The following is a 16,800-nucleotide window of genomic DNA, read 5'->3' as shown; positions in this document are numbered from 1 at the left end:
TAAGTCGTATGACCGTGCACAACTGTTTAGCAATTAGACTTCTTTCTTTAGGGCTGACACAATCCCTCTTTGCTCATGAGTGAAGTGATCCTTGACATTGTCCTCCCTCTTCATAGGAACCACACTGTTAAATACAAGAGAGGAAAATGATTCTGATTGCCATGATGCTCTCCTCTAAGCCTTTGGATGGGAATGTTTGGCAGTATTATCCAGAACAATTAAAGGCCTTTTTGATTTTTTATGTTTTTGTTTTATTCTGGAGTCTTTAATTTTATGTATTTCCCTGTATTACATTAATAGAAAGGAGATATATGTGATCTTGATGGTGGCACAAAAGTCGAAGGGCGAGAGATTGTCTGGTTAACCATTGGTGCCCTAGCATGCACTAGATTTATGAAGCCGAATAGCTGATTGGATGGTGTCGTTTAGTGCAAAATTGTAACCTAAATTAGTGTCAAAGAAATAAAAATAACACATAAAAAAATAAATAGATATTACAAATATTGGAACCTTTCAAATCAATATTTGGGCATATCCATTGAAAATTGTTTAAAGTGCTGACCGTTAAGAAAAACCACAGAGCGCACAAATGAAATCTCAAATATTACATTGTTATCATAAAGCAGTATCTCTTCTGGAAATTCACGCTCACACAAGATATCAAAGTATAAACCTTTTATATATATATTTATATAGATTATGTATACATAAGTAGAAATCATCTGAACGCAAAAGAGATGCTTGGTGCGACACTAGATACTAACACTGGTGGAATGTACCGGAGCTCAGGTTTCTCTCAAAAAAAGGCTGAAAGTCCTTTAAAAAATTTGGTCCTCACCTCGTACAGCGTGAAGTCACTGTTTTTTTTATTTTATCAAAATGGCGACCTGTTCAGCCGGTTATTAAATGGGGTGATCAAATGGAAGATTTCACATGAGATTGTTTCAGCTTACTTCTTTGTGGCAGTGCTGGCTACATTGGACCCATTTTCAGCAGAAACGCTTATTAACATCATAGGACAGGCTAACTAAAGCTGGCACCAGACGTAACGCTAATGACAACCGTTAGGTCTTTGGTGCTAAATTAAACTGTTCTAATCAATTAGTATATTGGACCTGATTTTAATTTTTTTTTCAGTTACGAAGGAAAATAAGTAAAGATTTCTGACCAATCAGAGTAAAGATATTTCATAAAATAACACAATATATTTAAAGATGCTTTGCTATGATCAGAACAATTTGCCCATTGATATAAGCCCTGATCATAGTAAAGGTTGCAACGACGTGTTCTTTGTTTTTAAGAATGTTCATGTTCAGGAAATTTTTGAACCAATGGAAATGATTCTCATTGGTGTGAGAACATTCGATAATTACCATGGGAGGCAAAATTTTCACTTAAACCCCTAAAAAGGAATCTCTCAGCTGTTCTAACCTCACGAGCAGCCAACAATGCTAGATAAGAGAGGTGTAGAGGTGTTAAACAAATCTTTCTGTACTGTTTTAGTTGCAGCAATGATGAGAAATTGAAGTATGATTCTGGTGCACGGCACCATCTACGGCATTCTGGGGGTCACTAAGGCTGGAGTGCTCTTGCTTCTCGGCATTATTGCATCTATAGCTTCTCCCATTTGCTATTGAGTGACGGTTGTAGCGTCCAACCAGGAACACATTACAGCTGTTATTCCAAAGCATAAGTGGAGTCTGTAGAGCCTTAAAGGTGTATCTTTTGGATGACAATGGAATATAAATGTACAGTCCTATAAAAGTACATATATCTATTCTATCCTTCCAGTTGTTAATCTTCCTAGTAGCCTCTCATGACCGCTTGACTCACTGGAAGTATTTCTCATATCTCTCTGATGGACAGGGTGCGTGCACTATCCTGGCTGAGCTGACCTGCACTCCTGACTTCCTTTGCCCTACTTCCTACAATGCTTTATCTATTTAACTAGTATTACAAATTTCAAACACTCACTCTGCAATTGTATATAAATATATATATATATATATATATATATAACGCATTCATGGATAGATCCAGGCATGAATTACTGTGTGCTGTGCTAAGCTCTGTGTCTATATAACTCTCTGCCCGTGTAGGAGGCAGCACAAAGCACTTTCTTGAATCTGTCCAGCTTGTCTGTAGCTATAAACAGATGATTCTTGGCAACAGGCAGTGGACAACTCAGTTGCTCAGAATGGAGATTCCTAGAAACTTATAACTCCAAGCATAACTTTTTTTGTAATAAAGATATATTATATATTTTGGTGTGGCTACATTGGCAATCTGAAACAACAGTGATCTGTCATTATAGAGAGACGTGAGCACTTAAACCTTAAGGAGCACCTTCAAAGTACTTGCAGGACTGGGGCCTTCCAGAATCAACTTTTTTTTTTTTTAATGAATGCAGTTTCTAAATTGGTATAAAAAAGTATGCTTATATACTTCTACACATATCTGATCTAGTTTTACAGTTGTTGACTACGTTCCTTCAATCACGGAAAAGATTTAAAGGGGTTGTACATGAGTAGGAAAAAAGTGTCTTCTTTGTCTTTACAGAAACCATGCCACACTTATCAATGGCTAGTGGCTGGTGTTTGGCATTGCAATTCATCCCCAATCAAGTGTATAGGACTGCAGTGTAATACCAGGACACAGCCCATGGACATTAGTTGTGTTGTCTGTAGAAAAACAAATCCTGGACAATCCCTTCTATCTCATGAATGATTTGCTAAATTGTTTCCGTAAATTAGTACAGGTATCTCAGTAACTTTTCTGACTGCAGTACTTTACTATAAATTATACCATGTGTCTGAATAGGCTCAGGAGTTATTCATCATAAATGCTGGGAAAAAGTAAACCGAAGACAACATTAAACACTAGAAAGAGAATCATTAGGCTCCTTCAGGCTTAATATTCATCTTCTTTGCTCCCCGAATGTCTTTGTTTCCTGCTTTCTGTCTTCAAGGATGAGTACAGCAAGTGGATATAAAACCAGTCTGTATGTCTTGGGGATTTTCCACTACGTATTTACAAGCACACTTTGGCATTGAGTTCCCTAAAATAAATAAGTGGCTTATTTCTTGTGTACATCCTCGTGCCTTATGATTTTATATGTAATCCAGTAAAAGATGTTAAAAATGAGGAAGGCCAGTGGAAAGGCAGCCCGGGATATGGTATCAATCCGTTTTGCTCGATCAACAAACTTCTTCTTGATAGACTCTGCATCCTTTGGTGGTGGAGGGGGAAGGACTGGTGGAGCAGCTTTCACGGCAGTGCCATCTTTTACTTGCAGGCAATGACCCATCCCATATCCACTGAAGTTAAACCGACTCTCCCGGGACATATCATCATCCTGAATAAGAGAGAAGAGAACATATATAATTTATCATGCTTCAAGTAATACTTGACATCTTGATAAGGGCCACTAAACCTACAATTTGTGAGAGCTTTTTTTATATGCAGTAGAATTTTATGCATTTTTGTGTAAAGGGGTTTTCCACTCAAAAAAATTTCAGGTCTACTTATTTCTAGGAGTCTCTCTGGTAATCCTTTGCACCATGCTGCCAGATGTACTACTGGTCTCCCACCATTTCTGTACATCACAGTGCTGAGCACACCTCCAGTGGTCATTGCATTGCAGCATCATGCCACAAACATACCCTCCAACTTTATTTGGAGAGAGTAGGAAGATTTGACTTGCTTTCAGGGGGAAAACGGGTGTATGAGGAGCTAGAAAAAACTGCTTCCTGTGATGTACGGTGAAGAATGAATTGAATGGCGGAATTTTGACAACTAAAAAAAATATTTGGGGTGCAAAAACTCTTTTAATGTATATTTTCAGTAAGGTTAGTGACTGGAAGTTCAGAAAAATATTTAATCCATGATCACTACACCAACTTATACAGTTCGAGTTTTCAGAACCTCTGGTGTAGCAGTTTCTTTTATAAGGTGAATACAGATGTAGTTACTACTACCTTTACAAATGACACAATACATTTTTGAGATTTTGTGCAATGGTGCCTGAGAATTGTGTGAATTTTGTTTAATGGGAATTGAATTCTACTCAAATTTTACAAAAATCTGTATTATCGAGAATGTATCTTTTTCTTTCTTATATATATAATTCACTTACAGTTCACACATCTCCAGCCATGTGCACTGCTCGCTCTCCCACCTACGGTCCTTGGAGCCTCCTCTTATTAGTGCCATGCGCTGATGTCCCCATGCATGTCTAGAGCCTAGTCACGAGCAGAAGTCTTGGCCTAAAATGCATGTCATAAGGTTGTGGGGCACCTCATGATGTCAAGGCAACCGCCACAACATTAGGGCACACACTCTCGGCTGAAACTTCTGGCTGCAACTTGAATGTCTCAGTGTATGTACATTATAAGTGTCAGGATTCAAACCTAGCAGCTCCTGTGCACCAGTCGGCAGCTCTTCCTTCTGAGCTATTCAGCTGATTGGACAATTCCGTGCTTATACAATACTTGAACCTATGTTGTTTCTGATGTCTCCTCCCTGAGTTTCCTGTGGGTTACCACCCTGAGTTTCTGACTGGCTCATTCTGATTACACACACTATTTAAACCTGGCCTTGCTCTCAGTTCGTTGCGTGATTATTGAGCTACCTGCCTTTAGTCAAGCTTCCTTCCACCTGCTATTCCTTCAAACAACATTACTGCTCCTGCTAAACAACCTCTGGCTTCCTTGACTACGATTCCAGCCTATTCCTTCAAACTACATTGCTGTTCCTGTATATCAACACCTTGGCTGTTCCAGACTATGCTACCTGCCTGGCGCTGCCCCTAAAAGTTGCAATATCTCTACTCCAACCATGTCAGTCCGTAACAATAAGGCTGCACATTCTGGCCTAGTCACGACTGGAAGTCCTGGTCTAGCAAGAAGATACCCAGGGTTTCAGCACATGGCAGTGGTAGAAGAAGAAGAGGTGCTGAGGACTTATGGGGGATCGCAAGTAGCAGAGATGCGCTGTGAAGTGAATATTACTGTAGTTGTTTTTTTTGTTTTTTTTTTACATCTTATATTTACTATGCCCCGAGGTCTCTCCAGACCCCAAGGGATAACAAGTGACATTTAATTCACTGAGAATAAATTAGCTACAAATTAAACTTTACAGTAAAATCCGCTCAATTTGGTGATTTCGAAACACATCTGCTCTTCTCATCTCTAGTAAGTAACTATTCAATTTTTGCATAGCGTATCCATTGTCATCCCCAAAAAATGATCGTCTGCTAATGCAACAATTGCTGTGCTACAAAGACAGCATTGGAAACCACGCTGGTAATGTATAACAGCTGTACATTTAATACGTCTAGTTCAGGTTTGGGGTTTCGTCAAATTCTAAAAATACTAATAAAAGTGTACTTTGACATTGTATTTTGCACATGTTTTCTAAATCTGAAAAAGATGTTCAATTACATTTTAAACAAGCATCATATTTAATAAAGTGTTGCCCGATCTAGAGAAACAATTTTCATATATCCTTATAGACAATTTTGCGTTAATAGAGGAGTTCTCTGTTCAGGATCTTCATCTATTAGCCAGATGATCTAATATGTCAGCACTAAATCCTACACATTGGATGGCATTGCTTGGAAATAAGCAGGACTAACAGAGAAACCAAACAATGCAGAGGTCTAATCATAGGTGTTCCTAGATAAGAATTTCATAGAGAATGCAACTATTTAATAAAACGGACATGTCAGGAAAGTTGTTAGATCCTCTATAAAGAGAACCGTTCATGTCGCTTGTCCACCCAATGTGCACTATGACTTATTACATGACCTGACAATTACGGCAAACATACCACTGTATGCTTTTTCAGATGCTGCATAATTGTTTATCTTCATTATAGTACACATTGCTGCATTGCGCATGCAGAGATATAGTAGCTGAGAGGTGTCAACTAGAGTTGAGGGAATATGTTAGGAATCAGTCTTCGAATCTGAATTTGCGATAATCGTGCCATATTGGTACCCTGTTCATGCTGAATTTATGTTTGATGATCAGTTCTGACCATATTCGTTCATTTCTTCTCGAATGACTCCAATGACATTCGGCTGTGTTCCGTGAATATTGCAAAAACAATATTCGCAGCCGATCATAATCGGAACCAAATTTAGAAAAATTCATTCAACTCTAGGTGTCAGAGTTGGACATCAAACTATCCGAGTCTTCTGTACAGTGTCAAGTCAACACCCACTTGACTCTTCAGACGTCATTAGCATATAAAATTTTATAAAATTTGTGCATTTTTCGGCATCTGAAAGAGCAGACAGGTACATATCTGTAAAGATTGTCAGGCCATGACACGGTTTAGATTGGTAAAATGACCTGATAGGTTGCCTTTAAAGCCATCAAATACTCCCCCCAAACATTGACCTGAATTTCAGAACCATACGATACTCTATATTTCCCACCATTGATGGTTGTAGAGAATTGCTACATATATCGATCTACATCTTTCAATGCATATATAATGATACGTGTGTGACCCATATTCTTACACTTTTTTTCCTGCTCTTACATTAAAGTGTTGATAAAGGTATGTGGGTTACAAGGTTATAACCATCCAGAAAGAATCAAATCAGTCAGGTAGAGTATCGTAAGTGGAACCCTAAGGGGACTGGAGATTGTAAAATTGTGATTGCTTTTTCCTGCATGAGTAACAGCAGGGGTGTCCGGGAGAGATAACTGTAATTGTGCAGAGAATGTATAATAGATGGAAACAGCTTAGAAATCCATTGCTTGAGCAGCAGGAATTAAGGGAGATTTTTGCCTTCAAAAGTGTGACCACTCTCCACTACTCCATGGAGGACACTGAGATACTAACGCCACCACCTATGGAAGTGCCAGTAACATGTATAGAGTGGCAAAAGTAATCTTCTAATGCCTCCATACACATTAGGTAAAAGTCAATCAAACGTGACGATTTTGAAAGGATTGCCAACAATCTACTGTATTTGGGGGCTTGCTGATTGTCCCCCTGACAAATTATGGATGTGGTGGATGGAATCCTTTTGTTCAGCGGCCACATAAATCATCTGGCAGCAATTTTGGTAGTGTCTCTTCCATAGAGAACGCAGAAGCCTTCAGCCGAGCCAAGATTTCCTCTTGTATGGGGAGGCCAAGAGAGATGGCTGTCGGCTGACAGATAGTTCGGCTGACAGCTACAGTATCTAATGTTTATGTGTTGGGGGTTCACAAAATATTTCTTATGATAAGGTTTAACTCAACAGTTTTCACATTTTTTTGTACACGCTAATTATTGAAAGGCCACAAATAGACTTTGACCATTTCTTCATGGCCAATACATTTTTTTATGTATTATGCATCAATGGGTCAAAATGCATTGATTAATCCAATGACGTTTAAAGATCTTCATCAGATCCTCTGCAAATCCACAATAATTTAGGTTTAGTCAGTCTTTACAAAAACAAACTTACAACCTCCCAAGCACTGTCAGTGTGTGTTGTAGCACTCAAGATGGATCTACCACCAGGAAGACACCAGTGAGATTTTTCTATTGGGAACATTCATTGCTTTATTGTCTCCTACTCACCACCTAATGCAACAACTTCTCCCTGCCTATTATAGTAAAATTAGCTTGAAGAAATGGTATACCCTTGTGTAGCTCAACAAAATTATTGCATTACTTTCTTCTATTTTTTAGGAAATGATGAGAGGTGGGACGCAGATTAGACAACTAATTTCTTGCCTCAATAATTTCCAATAGCACATGTTCCTAAGCAGAAGGTTGTTAGGCAACCTGCTAAATCCAGCTAACCCTCCACTCATTTTTTTCGCTGGTAATGTTGGGTTGCCAGGGCAATGACTGCTCCCAGATGACATTGGTCCTGGTGGCCTCTTTAGAGATTCTTCCAACTTTAACACTTTGTCTGACGATCAAGGTGCATCCTTTTCCTGGCTATCATTACTGGTTGTTTATGGACTCTCTTTTAACTCCTGATCATGAGCTTGAGCTTGCCCTTGTTCCTAGATTATGCTCATTTCTGGTCCATTAGATTTTTGCTGGTACTGAGTCCAGGCTATGGTTTTGTCTAAACCAGTGTTCCCCAACTCCGGTCCTCAAGAGCCACCATCAGGTCATGTTTTCAGGATTTCCTTAGTATTGCACAGGTGATAATTGCATCACCTGGACAGGCAAGCATTCAATCACCTGTGCAATACTAAGGAAATCCTGAAAACATGACCTGTTGGTGGCTCTTGAGGACTGGAGTTGGGGAACACTGGTCTAAACTGTTGTCAACTCGTGGCTACATTCCTGTAAGTTCTTTGCTTACAGCCCACCTGCCGCTAATGGGTGACTATACGGGGAGCCCGTCTGGGGAAGATCACACAAATGCAATTTAGAGGATCTACTTCTCATTGACGCACAAACTGTGAGAAGGCAATTTTGCCACTTCTGTTTGAAGCAACATTGCAACATGACTTAATATCAAGATTTGCTGACCTCATACTGAGGTCTACTGGTAGATTATCGTCTACTACTTGGCCAAAACTTTTTTAAATGGTTTGCTCTGATTTGCCAGAGTATATAGTTTGAACTTCCGTCTGGGGACCATAGATGGTTGGTGACTAGTGATGAGCGAATATACTCGTTGCTCGGGTTTTCCAGAGCACGCTTGGGTGGTCTCCGAGTATTTGTAATTGTGTGGAGATTTAGTCTTTGCTGAAGCAGCTGCATGATTTACGGCTGCTAGCCAGTCTGAGTACATGTGGGGGTTGCCTGGTTGCTAGGGAATCCCCACATATAATCAAGCCGTCTAGTAGCTGTAAATCATTCAGCTGCGGCGATGAAAACTAAATCTCCGAGCAATTACAGATACTCGGAGACCACCCAAGTGTGCTCTGGAAAACCCAAGCAATGAGTATACTCGCTCATCACTACTTTTAACCCTTCCAACTTGCTAACAAAAAAAATTTTGGGTTCCAAAATTATGCTGATGTTAAGTAGAAATGTGGGAAATCTTACTCATCAAGTATTTTGTGTGACATATCTCTGTAATTTAAGGGCAACCCCCACATGTACTCAGGCTGGCTAGCAGCCGTAAATCATGCAGCTGAGGCGAAGAAAACTAAATCTCCGAGCACTAACAAATACTCGGAGACCACCCGAGCGTGCTTAGGAAAACCCAAGCAACGAGTATATTCGCTCATCACTATTGGTGACAATTTTATTTCTCGACTTCCTTGTGCTTCTATATAAAGAGAACCTGTCAGCTGATTCATCCTACCCAAACCAAAGGGCAGCATAAATCAGAGCCTTGGTGCATGAGAGCATTCAGGTATGCTTCACTAGTGCCGTATGAGGTGATTGACAGGTCTCTTCCAAATGGGTACATAGGTAGACACCTGTCAGTCACCTAGACTAGTGCAGGAAGAAGATCGCCAGGGGCAGCACAGAACTAATCTTGTATTCAGCTATATTCCCAACCTGACCTCCAATCTACATTTTCTCTGAAACGCCAAAGTGCACCCAGACTCTAATTCATAATGCTACCAGCGTTTTGGGCAATACAAATTATATGACATGTTCCCTTTAAAAGAGTATCACAAGTTAACCAAGAAAAAAAACTAGGTAAATGTGGCGCCCCAGGGTCCTGGTCCTCACAGTAGCATTGCTTTCCTCATGGGGAGAGTGATGTTACGCTTGAAGGCAAACAGGGATAACTGCAACCAGGTACCACAAACATGCAACACATTCACACTCCAGGCCACCAGGGGGAGCTTTTGTTCCTACTTGCTAGGTGACTCCCCATATATATATAACTGGTAGTCTGTAGGGAAAGTTAGTCAGTTCCAGGCAGGACCAGTCAGGAGACGGACTGGACCAGTCTGAGGCAGCAGAAGGTTTTACGGAGCTGTGCCGCCACAGTGCAGCAGCTTCTGGAAAGAGACATTGAGAAAGCCAAATACATTACAGAGAGCGTGCAGGAGAATAAAGCACAGGAGAAGATACCAGGGGGAGACCAGCCCCGAGCAGGCTGCCTCCTTCTGAGGCGCAGAGACCGGTAGCCGGAACACCGAGAGACCTCTATGGCTTACATCAGAGACCGGCAGGACAGCTGAACTCTACGTTACCTGTCCGACCTAACACCCAGGAGGCACGGTGGCACCCCTCAGAGGCCGGGGCGTGCTAGAGTCCCTATAAACAGCCCCAAGCCACCAGTCATACGGGTTATGTCCTATCCTACCGGGGGGACAAAGAGAGAGTTAACATCTGTGAGGACCTTATATGGAGCATTAAGCCATAAGGAACTACAACACCATGGCGCTAGAGGAAGGCTTTTGATTTCCATCTGGGTAAGGGGACTTCTAACTTGCCTTCAAGCCGGCCAGACCCTGCCTGCCCTGTGATCTGGTGCTCTGGACTGCGGATGCTGAAGTCTTCAGTAAATCAGGGTAAAGAGACTGCAAACCTGTGTTCTCATTCTTTACTGCACTCCTAACCATCTTCCATCTACACCATGGGAGCCCTGGGGACATACTTCACCTGTGGGAAGTTATAGCATCTAGCTGCCATAACATCACCCCAGAGGACCCCTTAAAGCAGCGTTGGTCCCCACTGACCGAATACCACAGGTGGCATCACAAACACAAACTTTATTCCCTTTAAAGACCTTTCCCTTTAACGTTGATGCCACGGGCCGGGTCGCCACCGTGACATCCCCCTGTGAACCACAGGACCCGGTACCGAGTACCCCACGGCCCTGTGGGCGCGTCACAAACAATAAAGGAAATATGTAGTATGGGTTGAGATATCCATTGGGAACAGTCGCTCTAACAATTAGACAATGCTCTATAATAGAGTTAATTCTTGCAAATATGTTGAAACTGCAAATCGCCCTTGAAGATGTTTCTGTTAAGAAAACAAGATCTTATATTATCTAGCAATAAACCATGTAAATCATTCTAATTAAAATGTCAGCAGCAGAAAACACATCTGATGCTTAAGCTCTAGGCTGTCATAATGACTGTCCAAAGTCTATGTATGAAACACCTTACGGGGGTAAAAGTTAATTATAATCTTTTGTCAGAGATACAGTGGATCAGATTTATTAATATGTATGTAATTTTCTTGAATGTCATTAAACAAGATTGTCTAGCGGCTACGGGAAAAGAGGATTTCATTCCAGAGATTGACTTTCTTGCTCTGTGTTTGCGCTGTAGATAGATGGCAACATAAATATACAAAGTACAGTGCCATACATATAAAAAGGCAGTCATATTATTAAATACACATGCAAAATCAGAAATATCCTATTCTTGTTATAAAACAGCTTACAGTACATTGCTGCCAAACTGTTACAGTCTCAGTCCATATGTCGCTGCTCTTTTTCCATATTCTCTGCCATTTTGAGCAGATTTGCAGAAGCTCGTGCATTATGTTAATCTATCCATTGGGTATGTGTGAGTGTATACAGTTGGAATTTGTGCAACTAGGTATAAATTGCCAAATCGAGGCTGAATGTATGTGTCTTGCTACAAAAATAACCACATTCACTCATCGAGCAGCTGTTTGCTGCGTCCAGAGTGCTGCCGTCTATTGAAGGCAGGTGAATCTGCATGTGTTCACTGAACCTATGGGTGAAATTTCTCTTCTAGTGTCTCCGTAGGAGAAATTCACATGCTGCGGTCTGGAGAGATGCGCTGCATGTCCATCTCCTCAGGTGATGCCAGAAATCCCATCCGCTATGCTGTAACATCTGTCTGCTGTGGGTTTGACGCTACATAAGTATGCAGCGTCCAGCCCTCAGCAATTACTGATCGTGCGCACATACCCTAACAGTTTGCAGTCCCATATACACTGAAAGGCTGCAGCTGCATCCCCCTACTATCCCATTTTTCTATCGCTTACTTTTATTGAATTATTTAAAACAAGTATACTGGTTAGTAATTAAGTCTTTGAACAGTTACGGCTTTATTGACACATCATTTTTATTCTGGTAAGTGCGAAATCGGAACGATTTTCATCAGTGTGTTGGATCAGATCTTCATCCATTTTCTATCAGTGCCATCAGGTTTTTTTCCCCTAGCATTAGTCAGTAAAAACCAGACAGCACCCAAATGGAACTTGGATATAATACGTGTTTATTTTTTTTTTAACTGCAACTTAGATCAAAATTGGACACTGTTCACATATACAGAAAACACACGCACACATCACACAGACACACACACATTACATTAACACACACTATATATATATATATATATATATATATATATATATATATATATATATACACATACTCCAAATAAACCTAATGGTCACTGAAAACATGAAACTTACAAAAGTAATTTTCCATATAAATTTACTGAATATTAACTGATGGTAATCAGATATTGATTTTTAAATTTTGGTTCAACAGGAAAAAACCTAATAAGATTGGCCCGGATAAAAATTGTGATAGCTGTAATAAATACCACTCACTCCCGACATTTGTGCCTCAGATGAGATCAAAAAAGGGTGCGCCACATCCCACTCATTCGGCAACTCGCCTACCGCATTAGGCAACTAAAGCAATGACAGGCTAAGTTAACAGGACAAGCAGTCCTCCACGCCACAGTTTACGCTTCCACCACTCACTGTTTTACCAGCCCAGCGAGACGCCTTCACTGGGTAACACACTGGTACACATGCACACTCAGCTTTCCAAAACTCCTGAACGGCTCTGGACGTGCACTTTGGCTACAAGGTAACACAACCCACCTATTTTCTCTATCATGGGTACATTAGAGGAAAGAGAGTGAAACTGGTTGTATTTTTTATTAAATATACAAAGACTACAGTGCATGAAAAGTTTTCAAAAGATGGAAAAATAAAAGGATATACTTACAGGTCATGTCACATTTCCATGAAAACCACAAAAAGAGGAAAAAATCCTCCAATATTCATGTTCTCAGCCTATTAATGATGCCCAAAGAGAAACCAGATACTCTGCATTCCTTGTGTGAACATTGCCACATACAGAGTACTTTTTTGCACTAGTGTGCCTCATGGCCAATCTCTGATTGAAGGCTGGTTGTCTCATTTGGTATTATTGCACCTGTGCAGTTGCCATTTTACTTGGGTCCGCTGCACCGTTAGTACAATTGTATTGAGGCCCAGTTATACAGGTAAGCATCTGTGCCTGTTTTTGTTTTTTTCTTGAATATTGGAGGATTTTTTCCTCTTTGTGTGGTTTTCATGTTAGAGTAGGACTGGCAAACGTAAGGACCCTTGATGCGGGTTGCCAGCTTACATATTATGGCCAGAATATCAACCAATACCTTACATATATTGATGTTTTTTTTGCACATTATATTTTTTTGGGGTAAAGTTGGACCCAAATGGTTCTGTAAACTGTGGCCTCTGTTCACACAGGATGCATTATAGTTAGCACTGGGCAGCCTGCCATAGCGCGTCATTAATAGGCTGAGACCAGATTCTCTGCATTCCTTGTGTGAACATTGCCACATACAGGGTATATTTTTTTGCATTGGTGTGCCACACGGCCAATCTCTGATTGAAGGCTGGCTGTCTCATTTGGTATTATTGCACCTATGCAGTTGCCATTTTACTTGGGTCCTCTGCACCGTTAGTGCAATTGTATTGAGGCCCAGTTAGACAGGTAAGCATCTCTGCCAGTTTTTGTTTTTTTTCGTGTCACATTTCCACCAGGACCTGCTTCTGCGATGTCTGCTTCTGTCGCCTGGTACCACAGTGTTCATTCTGCAGGTGGGGCTGGTGATAAAAGAGACATTGGAACCAGAAGCTCCAGATGGCACAGGCTTTTTCCAGCCATTTAGAGTTGGGTGGCTGGGACCTGCAGTGCCTTCTAGTCCGGCAGTATGGGTGTATGTGCGGTCCAGCTGGAGTTATCAGTTCACTGCTCTTGCAAATTGGAGAGCACCACACCCTATTTAACCTTCCAGTTTACTGCTGGAAGCTGCCAGATATAGCTTTGTGCTTCCCTGGTTTAGGTCTGTGGTTTCTGCTCCTGTGTTGTATTTCTGCTTTCTTGTTTTGACCTCGGCTTGTTTATTAATGCTTCTCCTGCCTCATGATTTTGTACCTTCGCTGTCCTCTGGGTTTTGAACTGGCTACCTGACAATCTTAAACCTTAAAAGGTGAGGCCCAGGGCAAACTCATGGATCTGGGAAACAGAGTAGCTTGCTCCAAACCTGTTTGTGGTAGCCATTTTAGAGCTGCCAGCTGACTACTGACAGAGCCACCTTACAGGCAGAAGCAATATAAAATAAAAGGATTAAAATACCAATACAACTTAAGAATTAGATCTGTGAGCGCTTCTGGTGGAGGAGAACACCGCAGGAAATATGGACAGATCTGCAATATACACTGCTTCTCCAGGGATTTAACACAGATATTCATTAGATGACATATTATGAAGGATCTCACCAGATCCCGCACTCCACCCTCCACTGAGATAAGAGAGGAACGGCTGATTAGATTCGATTTTAATCCAGTTTTATATCTCATTTCTGCTATGGGTAAAATTTTCCTCCAGAAACAATATGGCCATCATCTTACTGAACATCCTTCAAGCATTCTATACATACCACACATGAATATGATATATCCATAATTCAGGGAGATATTGCACTCCTGAGGGTAATGACTGCAGTCTCAAAGGGTGCAACCGGACCGGGCCCATGCGGGAGGGGGGCTCGCTGATGTTAGCTTTCATTTCTCCTGGATGTGTGTCTTAGGAAGCACATTCTGTTGAAGTGTCTTGCTGGCTCCCTGCACTACAATACACGCTGCCGGCCAATCAGAGGCCAGCAGCAGACGTTGGATTGCCTACTTGCTATAATGGGAGGTATGGGTGTTATTATAGAAAGGGGACCCGGTGTTATTACTGGAAACACCCAAGACGGGGGAAATTATTATGTGGAAAGTGAACACACGTCTTTATAGGATCTAGTATGGTACAAGTGCCCATGCATCTGACTAACATGCAGGTGGGGGCCCAGGTTGGGGATACATTATACCAGGAAGGGGTCCAGGATGGGTGTTATTATAAAAAAGGGACCTGGATAGGGAGCATTATTACTGGATAGGCCCAAGACGGGGGAAATTATTGCGTGGGAAGTGAACACAGATGTCTTTGTAGGATGTAGTATGCTGCAAGCGCCCATGCATCTGACTAACATGCAGGTTGGGGCCCAGGTGCAGATTTTGCACCAGGGCGCAATATCATCTAGTTGCGCCGCTTTTGCTGATAGACATACAGCCTTGAGAAAGCAGGGTCATTTTGATATAATTATACATTTGTGTATAAATATTCCTTGGCTTATAGGAAAACGACTGAGATGGTATCAAATAAGAGCTATAGATGGTGTAGTGAATGCGGATCCAGAATGATCAGAAATAATTACACAATTTGCATAATTGACATTCAGGACTAGTGACAGGTAAGCTGCTGTTGCAAATCGTAAATTGCAGGAAGTTCACAATTACTGTGCAGAGCATGGCAATTGCTTTACCAAAGTAATTGTGTTTTTCAAGGAAGCACTAAACTCCATCACCCTGATTAATGGTGAGATGATTACATGATTCTCTGCAATACGCCTTTATGTTAGGCTCTTGTTACATTATCGAATTTTATACTGAATTATCCTCACATGCTGACACTCTATACGCAAACATCTTGTTCAGTATTATATGTGGATGCAGGTAATGCAGAGCACAACTTCCAACCCCCAGGACACTATTATATTTTGTTATTGCCATTTACTGACATTTTCTATCAATAATATTTACTATTTTTTATTATGTTACTGACACTGAAATGAAATATTTATTATATAATTGTAAGCATTGTTGTGAAGACATGTGGTGATACTGGGGGTTTACAGAGATCAATAGTTTTTTTTATTTTTAAGTGCCCCCTCGATTCAGAATATGCTGTTTTGTGCCTGTATACGAGAAATGACATTATTTCTGAGCATTAAATGACTTATCCTGCATTTTATCACTAGTTTTTCCATCTTCCGGTTTTATCTCTAATTTTCTGCTGTTTCTAAGATACTGGGTCTAGACAAGCTGCTACGATGTCTCCCATATGGAGCACACATACTTAAATGGATTCCTGCACTCAGGGTTGAGAAGAAATATCGGCATAGGTGGGCACCCGTCTTGAGCACAACTTAACGGAAAGTAGGAAGTTGGCACAACTTGAAATAAAAAAATTATTTTTGCTCGGCAGCAGTGCTGACGCCACTTATCCCTTCCACTAGTCAGCACTGATTGTGTACTGACACCGCCCGCTGCTTAGCCTAATTCCCTACAGGCCGAGACCAGTGACTGTCCTGCCCACCACTGCACCCAGTCAGTACAGTAGTCAGTATTACTAGTTTAGTACTGGCATGGGGCACAGACTTATTACTGCACTACTTGCTTGTTAATCGGACATTGCTTGACTGGTAGAGAGACTTTACCTTACCAGCGCTGAGTGAGTACTGCCTCAGATTAACAAACCAGCAGCACAGTAATCAGTCTACGCCCCATGCCAGCACTAAACTACTACTGACATTGCTGGCACGGGGCACAAACTGATTACTGTGCTGCTTGCTAGTCAAAGTGAGGCTAAGGTTACTATATGCCAATTTTATAAGTAAATATATTTCTAAAGGTGCTATTGACATGAAATTCTCAGCAGATGATGGTAAGAACCAATCCAATCTATGCAGGCAAAGAAATCAAACCATAGATGTCCATAAATTAAGTTATGTGTAATAATGATAAATG

General features: G+C 41.0%; 1 protein-coding gene across 2 annotated transcripts in view; it reads right to left on the bottom strand.

Annotated features, from left to right (window-relative positions):
- Positions 1-2,399: 2,399 nt before the first annotated feature.
- GLRA2 (glycine receptor alpha 2) overlaps positions 2,400-16,800 on the bottom strand; it is a 277,822-nt gene continuing 263,421 nt past the window's right edge. Inside the window, exon 9 of one of the 2 annotated variants that reach the window (XM_069761037.1) lies at positions 2,400-3,355. In XM_069761037.1, coding sequence (XP_069617138.1) covers positions 3,077-3,355 — 279 coding nt within the window. In that variant the 3' untranslated portion in view covers positions 2,400-3,076. The remainder of the gene's footprint in view (positions 3,356-16,800) is intronic. The other variant, XM_069761038.1, reaches the window with a different exon arrangement.

This window comes from Ranitomeya imitator, chromosome 3 (genome assembly GCF_032444005.1).
Source record: "Ranitomeya imitator isolate aRanImi1 chromosome 3, aRanImi1.pri, whole genome shotgun sequence".
In the NCBI taxonomy this organism is placed as follows: domain Eukaryota; kingdom Metazoa; phylum Chordata; class Amphibia; order Anura; family Dendrobatidae; genus Ranitomeya; species Ranitomeya imitator.
This window is presented reverse-complemented; position numbering and strand designations above follow the sequence as displayed.